A 12,631-nucleotide genomic window follows, 5' to 3' on the forward strand; every position below is an offset into this window, starting at 1 on the left:
GAACTGCGCTTGCTGATTTTTAAGTTGTTGGCACCAACTACTGTTTAACTTCAGAAACATTCTGTTGTTGTTGTTTAATAAGAATCCAATCATTCAACCTGATCATCTTTCTCTAGAAGCCTGTTGACAATTTTAAATTCTGTACAATTCACTAGTTTAACCTTTATTAGATTCTACAGCCATTGAAAAACCATAGGCTCTCTTCCCTTGTGCAATACATATAAAGTTTAAGTGCCTTTCGAACGTGCGGCAAACATTAACACACACACACACACACATATATACATGAGTTAAGTTAAATGAAGAGTGTCATATTTCTATAACTGAAGCTTAGAACATTTATCTTGTAGTTTATCTAAGTTACGAGAATAATATTTCCCAATATCCGGAAGTGGTGACGTTCTGGAAAACACATATTTTATCACCAGTTACTGATCTTTTCTAACAGACGACCACCTGTTCTGCTGAGAAGTAAAAAACAGTGCAGTCTACCAGCTGTTCATGTGTATCAAGCTTATGTATTGTACATTCACCGTTTGTTTTTATTGGAAATGCAGGCAGAAAAGCGTAACACTAATTGGCAAGGACAACGGTTTAAGATAAATGGTAAAACAAGGATTGTGGTGATTTAGAAACTGTTATCCTTGTCACTTTTCGTTTTTCATACAAACATTTAGCTTAACTGCAACTTATTTTATCCCATGTTTTCTCTGCAGCTTTTAAACACAAATCAACACAGTATAAGAACAGGCCATATCTAAAAACAATTTTTATTCTGTGTTTTGTGAGTTACTGATGATTTGAAAATGAATGAATGAAACAACAACTTTCAAACAGAAAGCACAAGAGAATAATTGTACTCTCTATGAATTTAAAATAAGTTTAAAAAATGCACTGTCATTGTCACTGTCAAATTTAATATTGTTAAATAAACCGCTAATACAACTTGATTTAACCATCTGTTGCCACTTTTGAAAACAATACATCGTTTGTCATGAGGATAACTTTTTTTTTCTAATAACAGTTTCAAGTTTTTAAATGTTGATCAGAAAAACAAAACAAATTTAAAGATACAGTTACAAGATTAGATGTAAAAAATGTATGGTGGTCAACATTTCAAGTGATGCGACGGTGAAAAATACACATTCCAAAACATCGGTCCTGATTCTACCCATTTGATATAACTGTAGCAATGATAAATCATACTTATCCTAAGACATTATTTTAGGCCTATCATATTTTTAGCACTATAGGGATTTTCAAGAACTAGAAGAGTATGAATTCATAGTATTTCAACTATACTATATTCGTCATATCTATTGTTGACGATGCGTTTCGCTCAAACCAGAGCTCTTCAGACGGGATTGGATACAACAAACAGTTTAAGCGATCAAATATTATTTATATAAGCCATTTGTTACAATAACAATTATTACGATGTGAACACCTTTTACGAATAAATTAATGTTTTGCTAGCTTGTAATAGGCATCCACACCACAAAAAATTGTTGTTGTAGAAATAGTATTTTAGTTCAACCGCAACCTCAAGCTGCAGAAGACAAGCCCTAAAGGGTCAGACTCACAGTCCATGCATGCTAACCATTAGGTCACACCCGACTTTAATTGCGATTAAATTACATCCTAAAAATTGCCACATATATGCTTCTAGTGACTCAGCGGTATGTCTGCAGACTTAAGACGCTAAAAATCAGATAGCTCATTTGTGGCTTCGTGCTAAAAATCAACCAAGTCATAGCCAGAACTAATTTTACACTGTATTACAGCTTGATGAAGACAAACGAGAGTTTGCCAAAACATTACGAAAAATAATTGGATGCTCAATCGCAAACTGCGAAAGAGAATTAAAAAAAAAATAAACAAAAATAATTATATAGTGCATTATAGCCTGAAAAAGACAAAGAAATGTTCATCACTTTATTATCAATGATAGTTAGACACAAGACAGAAGAAGTCACAAAAAACCTATACTTTTACTTGGTTGAAATGTGTAATGCTTGTGATGTAAATCCACGCTAAAATATGTCCAGTTTTTGAAATAAAACGTTACAGTTGTTCAAATGCAAACAATGCAAAATTTGTTGCAAAATAACTAACAAATCAGTCATCGTATAACAAGTAAACCTTTTTTCACAACTAATAAGCTCCATAGGTTTACTTTAGAAAAAACCAACAGTGGAGAAGTTAAGAGTGAAAACTTCGGCTAGCACTGTACTACATTAATCTCCACTCCATCAGACAAAACACACCACACTACCAAAACATCTATGGGGATAAGAAGAGGATACACACTCAGATACTTTAAGATTGAAATTTTCAGATAATACTGTATGACATTGACCTCCGCCCCTTCAGAGAAAAAAGTACAAACAAATCACTCACCAAAACATCTGTGGGGTGAGGAAAATGATATACACTCAAACACTGCAAATTTTCTCCGCGGTTCAGTAGTCTTACCTTGTAACTCGCTAACAGCATGTCATCTCTAGCACTTAACAACCGTAATTAAAGTTTAAACTGACACCTCCAAGAAGGGTGTTGATACACGGAGAAGAAGGAAAAAAGAGGTAAAAGCCTGCAAATTCCCAGTTTACTTTGAACACGTTCCAGTTTCGGCACTACATTCAAAATTGACAATATACTTTTTCACTGTCAAAAGTAGCAAGCGAAAACCTAAATAAAACTTTTTTTAAGGTTCTATATTATTAACACACCAGTAAACGCGCTAAAATGTTCAATGTTTTAAAAGTACTCAACTGGTTTCCCCGTTTAAAATACTGAACGTGCTAAAATATATGTGTTTTTAAATATCAGATTAATGTTACTGTTAGCGCACAATCGAATTAGTAACCTTTATAAAATGAATCTTACATGATTAACTATTCAACTTCGTTTTGTAACCTTCTGCTTTTATAGAGCTCTTGTTTTTATACAACATTTAAAAGGCTGTCTATCAATGTTTTTCCCTACATTTACAATACGATTTATCTTGAAGAAATAAAAATATAAGGTAATGGCACACCCGTGGCTCCAAAGTGCGGGGAGCGATTTTTTTTTTTTTTTTCAGGTAACGAGGAGAGAAACCTACTATGTAACGTCCGGCACGATATTCGCTGGGCAGCACTTGGCCTTTAAATCAAAGGACTAACAATTTATTATTTTTTAACTGCACTAAAATCTAATAGGTTTTACTCTTAACGTCATTACGATAAGATATATCTGAGTGTGAAACTACTGGATTCTATTGTACTAGAATATCACGATATTTGATTCAGAAACTATCAGATTCTACTGTTTTAGAATATTCTGGTATTTCACTATCAAATCATTACCTTTTATTGGGTTAGAATATGATATTCGAAGTTCAAAGTATTTTAGTTTACCACGCCCGGATGCTATGATATTTGAGTGTCAAATTATTACATTGAACTATACTAGGATATCGTCATATTCGAGTGTCACATATTATTTAAGTTTTTGTTATGATACTGTTTTCCTGATCATTCTTGTTTCAATGTACTTCAGTTAAAACAATGAATTTTTGTTATGTTTGAAATTATAACAAAAATCCACATATCTCTTGATAAAATTTATATATCAATCACCTTAACAACGTTAAAAACCATGTTTTCGGGAGCAACAGTCATGGTAAGATTATGTTAAATATTCTTCAAGCAGTTTTATCAAGTTCTCTTTCAGAGAGAATATATTAAATTCGGTTTGTTCAGTAATCACCATTAAATCAAAATGTTTTATTTGTTTTTTACAACTTACAACTAAATATTTTAATATCATTACACGGTGTTTTTTTTCTTTGATTTATCTTATGAAATTTTACAGTCTTAACTAAGTGGTATATAAAATTAGCTAGATTTTTTAGAAAGTTGTATTTTTTATTTCTTCTCTTTATAGTTAGTTTACTTTAGCTGAGAGAAATTATTAGTAAATAATTTATTTCTTTAGATAATATTTATCCATGAAGTTATATTTTAACTCCGCACTTACCTCCAAAATCTGTTCCAACTTTCTCTACTAAAGAGTTTTTTACTTCACTTCTAGAGGCCTTTTCTGGTAGTTTTTCTAAAGCAAAGTTGAAGCTGAAGTCTAGAGCTCGAAGGCCAGCTACAAGAGCAGTAGTGTACAAGAAACAAAACTTGTCACTCGTCAAATCAGGACGACCAGAAGCCTGGTAAAACAATGCTGTTTTCTCCCACCTGTACTTAGCAAAAGTAGCTAGAATAAATTCGGTTACAGTATTAAACGATGGGCCAGTGCGAATTAACAGGTAGTATTCTGCAGTGGGATCTGTCCTCTTGTGACCATACTCTCCAGCTAAAGCTCCCGATGTCAGTAGTGGAAGGTCCCAGTATTTGAGCCACCGAACAACGGGGGCAGCAGCATAATCACAGGCTGGACCTAAAAATAACTGGACACCCTTTTGAACATAAGCGGTCACCACTTGTAAGGGGCCCACTGCACTACTGCATTCCGAGTCTGAGTACAGAAACTTTAACTTCTTTCCTCTGAGTAAATGTTTCTTTTCAATCTGCCTTTTGGCTAATTCAATAGCCGGACGCACTCGGGAAATGCTACACTGAAAAGAAGTAGCGTTGGGTAAAGTCACTGCAATTTGGATTGTGTTGTCTGATAACGATCCATTAGACCCTCTGGCAAATTCTGGTGAAAACAGTCCCAAAGTAATATCTAAAACTAAGCCTCCAAGAAATAGAATAGAACATGATTTAATCATAGTTCTACTCTATGATAAAACAAATTAGACGAACATGAATATTTAAAATAATAACAATATTGTAGATGGATGTAATGAAACAATATTGTAGATGGATGTAATCTTTTCCTCTGCCAGTTGGATAAATGGAAACATTTGTTTTGCTGCCAATAATAGAATAAAAGTCCTATAAGAAAATTTTTCACATCTCGAAGCTTAAGAAACCCAAACTCTTTTCAATGTGTTATTGGCAAGTTGACGTCATTACCTTCACCGGACTCATTAATAGCTCGAATCTTGCTTACTGCATCCGCACAGATAAAGACGGGCCTCTCAGTACAGTGCCTGTCACTCTAGGAGATACTAAATGAACTATAGATAAACGATGGTTGGCGTTTCTGGCGCCTTCCCGAAGACTGTTGCGGCAATATGAAGTCTAAGCTTATCGCGCTTGCGCGAAGCGGTCAGAGAACGATTGTTTTTTATTGTTTCTTTGTGGAGGGCTGTTTTTTTATTATTATTCTGAAGTTAATTTTCAAGGGATGTAAATGTATAGAAACAACACCTTTTACTATTTTGTTTTCATTTTGTTTCTACCCTAAGCCTCCCCAAGTGGTATAATGTTATGTTTACGAACTACTACTGCTAAAAACCACGTTTCAATACCCGTGGTAGGCAAAACATAGATAACCCTGTATGTAGTTTTACTGAGCTAAGCAAATGACTTATAATTTTACCAGCTTCCACCCATATTTGGTCTTCCATCAGCTTACCTGTCACAAATTTTTGAAATGTAAACAAATCAACACTGATAGGTTTCAAATGCTCAACGAAGCGTTTAGACGTTTTTGTTCTAGTTTCATGATGTGTTATTTCTAACAAAAACGAAACCTTAGGCTCAAAATTTCACACACAAAAAAGAAAAAAAAAACAAGTTAAATATTCAAGGCTCTAACAATACCAGCCATTATCCTTTTCTAAATGTGATAATTGGTAATAAATATACCCAGCTATCCTTCCATTGTTCCAAAACATTTTTAACTGTTTTATTTCTTAGAGTACTCTATACGATCTAATTCTATATTTTTTTTTATCTAAGGTTTGTGTAGTTGACTAATTAATGTAAAAATCGATGTAAACAAAATTAGTGTTTATTCCATTAGTGTGATTTAAGAGCAGTCTTACAGTAGCGGCACCTATAATAGATAAAGACAGTAACGTGATGTAGTTCTGCAATAGTGACACCTATAATGGGTAATGACAGTAATGTGAAGTAGTCCTGCAGTAGTAACACATGTAAAGTGTAGTGACAGTAACGTGAAGTAGTCCAACAATAGTGAAAACTATAACAGGTGATGACAGTTACGTGAAGTAGTCCTACAATAATGACACACGTAAAGAACAATGACAGTAATGTGTAGAGGTAATATGTAGAGGAAATGGCAGGGGCTCATTAACAAAATAAAGTTTAACTTTACAGTGAATGGTACATAGAGTCTTGTAAAAATTTACAATAAAAAGTAATAAATGTCATAAACCATGAAGTGTTGTTACCTAATAATTCTCTGTTTTGTTTCTTACGTTTTAAGTTTCTATAAGACATTATTTTTGTTTGTTCTTGGCAGCAAAATTCTACAATTGTATTCATGCAGTCTTCGTGTTTAAGGAATCAGTTATCACATTAATACTTAGAAAAAATAGTTTAGCTCTAATTTAAACCTTTATTTAATATTAATTATTAGCAACTAGTTCGCGAATTCTTGTTTTAAAAATGTGATAAACACATTATTAAACGTGTTAGTATCTATTACACATAGATAGAATTGTACTACTTTTAGAACCTTCTCTGCATAACTTTGATACCTAACGAAGTAATTCGCTTAACAAAGGTATGTATACTTACTTCATCAGTTTGTTATGAGAGTCTCGAGTTGTTCCTTGGTTAAAACTTAAGTGTATTCAGACTTCAATAACTTCGCAAGCAAACCAGTGTTGAATTCTACGCATTTCTTCACTAATAATTTCTACGTGTATGTCTTATATTACGTCTACACTAAAATACATCTGCAAAGGATGATGACAGTTAAGTCATGAAAAAGGCTTTCCACTAATTAGGTTACTACAGTAATAAGGTGACTTTATAAGGTTTACACTAGATGATTTATTTACCTATGTGTTGTATTTGTGTTACTCTTACTGTGTTTTCAGTGTTTTTGTTATGATATAATAAAGTATCTACGTATCCTCTCCTGTTCTTGAGAAATTATTTATAATGTACTTCTCTCTTCTGTTTAACAGTTTTCTGTCTTTTGCATAACACTCCGTATAGAGATAATCCACGTTTTGAAACGCGTAGTACTTGAATTTACCATTATAAGTGCTCCCTAAAGGCACAGCGGTATGTCTGAAGGACTTCCAATATTAGAAACCAGGTCTTGATACCTGTGGTGAGCAGAACACAAATGGCCCATTGTGCATCTTTGTGCTTAATTACAACCAACAACATAGATATAAGGTCACGTATATCCATAAATATATTTTAATATCATTTTATTTTCTGGAGAAAACGGTCTTCTTTGTACTTTTGAATTTTACAAGTATTGTAATTTTATTCTATAAAGAATCTCCAATAACTAAGAGGCAAATGTCTGGTTAATACAAGAAATATATATATATATTACTGACGCAGCATTCATCCAACTCAAATCGCTAAAAATACTTTCATACATTTATGAAAAAAAAATTCACCGTTTCCTAAATAAAATAAAAAAATTACGTACCTCCAAATTCGAAACCAATGCTGTTTGTCAACATTTTTCTAATTTGTTCCCTCGTTGGATTTTCTGGCATTTGATGGGAACTGTACTTTATTATTTTTTCTGTTACACCTTGAATAAAGATCTTGCAAAATGTATCACTTGAAAGTTTTGGTCTTCCTGTAATCTGAAAAACGAGAAATACCTTCTGCCATCCAAATTTTTTGGTGACGAAAAAAAACAGGTCATTGACACCATTGAATGTCTGACCCATTCGAGTGAGAAGATAATTTTCACTTTTTGAGTGGGATTTGTTCTGTCCAAAGCCACTTGAAAGACCACCGACAGAGAGTAAAGGTAGGTCCCAATATTTTAGCCATCTAGCAATCGGCGCCAAAGAAAAGTCGCATACCGGTCCTAGAAACAAGTGGCCGTCGTTTTCGGCAAAGGCGGTGACTGCGTGAAGAGGGCCAAGCGTACTACTACACTGAGAATCTTTATAGGAAAACACAAGATTCCACGTAGGAAGACGGTTCTCGGCCTCTATTCTCTGTTTTGCAAGCTCAATGGCGGGTCTAACACGAGGAATGTTGAACAAAAATGTTGACGATTGCGGTAGAAAAACCTTGACTTTTAAAATTCGAACTGAAGTTTGCTGGCCAAGAACAATCGAATTTTGAAACAATCTTGCACGGCTTAACAATAGAAAAATCAACAAGTTTATCAACGTGATCATTGTAAAAAAATCAAGAAAACCTAGAGAAAAAGCATTCTCTAAAGAATTTCTTTAAATTATATTTATACTTGTCAAAAGTATCCAAATATATTATATAAACACCGAAAGATATCCGTTATCCTTTCACAACGTCTGCAGGTCGACATTGTAAAATTCGACTATTCCCATGTGTAACAATTTAGAAAGTTTGTTAAATTATGTAGAAGGAACGTTTATTCTTCTCTGCTACTCAGATAGTAATACTGAGAAATTTAACCAAAACTAAGTGAAACTTACTCTTATGACTTTAGTATTCAGAAACTAGTTTTAATGCGTACCTAGATTACGGAGAAATCTAACTGCGCAGTTTTAGTCCTACAGCATTGAACTTCGTGTCGTCGTGTATACTATCTTCACCACGAAACGAGGTGAAAGATAATATTTTATGTTCACGCCAATCACACGCACTTCGAACATTGATATAATAGAGTACTCTATCCACGTGTTACTTTCCAGTAGTAGTGCCAACAAAGATATAAGTGATAAATTATTTCAACAGTAAATATATGGAAGAGAGGGAACACTCCTTTTTGTTGCTTTTGTTTTCATCCTTCTTACCACTATAATATTAAATAAAATAGATTATGGATAAATACAAATGTCTCAAAAATAAATATGTATGAAGTTTTTTTGTTGTAATTGCTAAACGTCTTGCTAAGAAAAACAGTTAAAAATCCAATAAATGATTTAACTATACCTAATTATGTTGTCATAATTTTTCGAGCCACTCTTTTCTTTTCATATTGTTAACCGTTGCTAAGACTAGTTAGGCTACACGGGAAAACTTGTCTGATGTTATAGGTGGTTGGCTTGAATAATTATTATGGCATTGATTTTGGCTTTTGAAAATCAGTTCTGACAAAAATAGATGACAAAAAGACTACAGAGTATATTTTTACTGAAAATTTCATAAAATTCAAAACTGTCTTAAATGATTCTATAGTAAGGCTATGATTATTATGCTGCACGAGCCAAGACTAACCATGTTACTTTCTTTTATTAGGGAAGAGACTGTTTTTACTACAAAAAAGGAGGTGACATACTTGTAGATGTGAGATCTGACAACTACCTGCATTATTTTCATAAGTTTAGTCGATCTACCTTGCATTTAGACCTTTGGTCAATCCTTAGACATATAAATTCGTGAAACCAAAGTTTGATTCGTAAACTTTGGTTTAAATTCTTGCTATGGCTTAACTCAAAGGGCCTCTCAAGCATAAAATTTAAGGTGTTTTAGGTGTACAAGATCATCAAAGCTTAAATTTGGTACAATATACCATTAACTGGTAAAGATGTACGTCATAGCATAAGCTTGTTTGTTTTTGAATTTCGCGCAAAGCTACTCGAGGGCTATCTGCGCTAGCCGTCCCTAATTTAGCAGTGTAAGACTAGAAGGAAAGCAGCCAGTCATCACCACCCACTGTCAACTCTTACGCTACTCTTTTACCAACAAATAGTGGGATTGACCGTCACATTATAACGCCCCCACGGCTGAAAGGGCGAGCATGTTTGGCGCGACCGAGATTCGAACCCGCGATCCTCGGATTAGGAGTCGAACGCCTTAACATGCTTGGCCATGCCGGGCCTAGCATAAGCTACTACTAACTTTATAATAACATCTTAATCATTGTAATTTCACTGTGGCAGGATCCGCAAATACAGTAATGTGGTCTTTATTGTGACATTGAGGCACCGTATTCTTCATTTTGAGGTGTGTTTACATTTTGGGTTTTATATTTTCCAAAAATAGGTAAACAGCAGAAAGGAGCATACTTTAAACCTGATATTCACCAAATTCTGATATACTGTTTAAAGACAGTTAACACAATATATTTCTATGAAATCACATTTAAATTTAAAACCTTAAAATAAGTTTATAGCTCAGATTAATTTTATGGTTTAGGTCTAGTGTTTTGGAATCAATCGAATGAGAAAAACAAACAAACATATATAAAGTTAAAAACATTAGTGAAGTGTTAACTTACCTTTATTAAAAGATATTATTACATACGCTTGGTCAGCAGACATTCTACCTTGGGATTTTCTTAATAGTGTCTGAAATATGATGTTACTATTAAATGATCTTTAACTATTTTCATGCATCCATAAAGTATATGTATCTAAATGTTTGATTATTGGTTTTAAATAACAATTACGTTTCAATTTTAAATGTTTATTTGTGTCCAAAATGAAACTGTTGAACAAGCTGATGACTGATAACAAATTACAGAACTATTGTAGAGCCTTCACGATTAAACATTTAACCGTTAGCGGTTATAATTTTGTTTACCGCCAAAAACCGATTTCAAAATTATTGAGCAATTATCATTAATTAAATAGTTTTATCGAGTAAAGGTATATTCGAAACATAGTGTGAATCTCATAGATTTTACAATATGTTCGTGTATACTGTTTCTTTCCCTGTTACTTTATCTGTTTCTAGACACTTCCATTTCCGGTGCTATACACCATGATTTCATTACATTGCTTTTGGTGCAGTTCCGGATGGTGAGGTGTGCGCATGCACGAGATTGGTAAACCTGGTGAAGAAAAACATTGCAGAGCCTTGTCTTTTGTTAGTGTCGTACTTTAGACATTACAGTAAATACATCCGGATGACTCGATTAAGCTTACCCGAGTCTACAGCGAAACTAGAAGGTAATAAACATCAATATGGATAAAAATGCACATCAGGCATTTGGAATTTCTTCCAAATAAGTGAAGATAAGAAAAAGGATAAATGTAGCTCGTGTTCCAAACGTTTAACTTATATAATGAAACCTCTAACATGTAAAACCACATACATGTTATAAAAGTATAGGTGTTACATCTAAGGAACAAACAAACTTAACCATACTGAAAAGACGAACTTCTTTGATAGCATACCACAAGTGTCAAGATATTTTATGTACTATACTTTATACGTACAGCGTTAATGTATATTTCATGCTATTCATAGCACAGATGAGAATAGCTCTAGATAAGTTATATAAATCAACATAATAATTATTTCAGCATACGCAAGTACTGACATTTGATCTTTAAAAATCTTGGTTTGATGCAGTCAGTTACATAATTATTTGAACATAATATACAAATACAAAAACAAAGAATATTAAAACAAGTGTATTATCATTATGTTTATTTTATAGTCTCTAACTGTCTATCTATTGTACACACAATGTTCAGGCAGATGGCATAACTTCACATCTTCCACATATATGTAAATATGCAAATTGAAATTACTTTCTTGCCTTATGATAAAACCATAATCTTGAATGAAATACAAAGAATATTAAAAAACAACTTTAACTGATATGTTGTAACTAGAAGTTACTATATGAGGGTCACATTCGTTCAGTAAGATTTGGTTCAAACTGTTGGTTCAAAATTTGAAACTGATTTTAATGCATTTCATACAAATGAGCGCAACACTATGTAAATTATATTTGTAGTATATTGTGGTAAGCAATTAAACCGGAAGTTACTTTTGGAAGAAAAAGAAAAACAAAAACTGGGGAATTCTGAAACAAAATAAGCTAGACATAAGATAAATTGTGTAAATTATGAAAGTAAAAAGTTCGATTAACCGGTTATACATTTTACTAATCGTGTAGGCCTTAAATTATTGTTCAACATTAAGAGTTTGAAAAGTATCGAATAAAAATCTTACCTTGATTAAATGTTATAAACGTTTTTGGAAACATGGTCGAAACATTATTACTATAGGGAAGAAACGCAACCATTAAAATGTAGTCATTACGGTTTTTATTCACCCTTTAATATTGCCAATCGCATTGTAACTATTACTGATTGTTGATAATAAATTGTGAATTATCTAAACCACACAAACTTTTAATTTATATTAATTCTATTACACAAAAGGATGCTTTTGTTCGAATCAAGGAAACCATATTCAATGTTTAGAATAAATCCTCGAATTAAAAGATATTTTGTTTAGGATAAGTTAAAATCTAGCTCTACAACACAGGTTGATCACTCGTATCGTATGTCCTTACACTTCATGTCGCCACGTCCAGTCATGTTCAATCTGACGATCGTGCATCTTAAGAATAGCCTTGCAGTGTAGGTTCCATTAATAAAGGCTTTATCATAAGATTGTCATTTCCAAGGCACACCACTTTTCCTTGCTTGATTTTCATTACTCATTTAGTGTGCAAGGGGTATGGTTTACAAGCCTCCGTTTCAACAGTCCAATATTCCAAAAATTTCGCCGGTATGTCTTTGTGTAAAATAGCATGAATACCTCTTTCATTCTCTAACTGATTGAGATATGTGGCAGGGTAGAACGGGAAATATGACTGCAAGGATTTTCTTAGTGAACTCATACCC

General features: G+C 33.2%; 1 protein-coding gene across 7 annotated transcripts in view; it reads right to left on the reverse strand.

Moving 5' to 3' along the window:
• The window catches only part of LOC143232730 (atrial natriuretic peptide receptor 1-like), a 61,344-nt gene extending 52,726 nt beyond the window's left edge, over positions 1-8,618 (reverse strand). For 5 of the 7 annotated variants that reach the window (XR_013017705.1, XR_013017704.1, XR_013017703.1 and 2 more), the window contains exon 1: positions 4,024-5,119. Coding sequence is in view for 4 of the 7 variants with exons in the window: in XM_076468486.1 (XP_076324601.1) it covers positions 4,024-4,768 (745 nt within the window). In the remaining 3 variants the exon portion in view is untranslated. Of the gene's footprint in view, positions 1-4,023; positions 5,120-7,527 lie in introns of those variants that run through there. The other 2 variants (XM_076468485.1, XM_076468484.1) reach the window with 2 other exon arrangements.
• Between the last annotated feature and the right edge of the window lie 4,013 nt (positions 8,619-12,631).

This window comes from Tachypleus tridentatus, chromosome 11 (genome assembly GCF_004210375.1).
Source record: "Tachypleus tridentatus isolate NWPU-2018 chromosome 11, ASM421037v1, whole genome shotgun sequence".
Classification (NCBI taxonomy): Eukaryota; Metazoa; Arthropoda; class Merostomata; order Xiphosura; family Limulidae; genus Tachypleus; species Tachypleus tridentatus.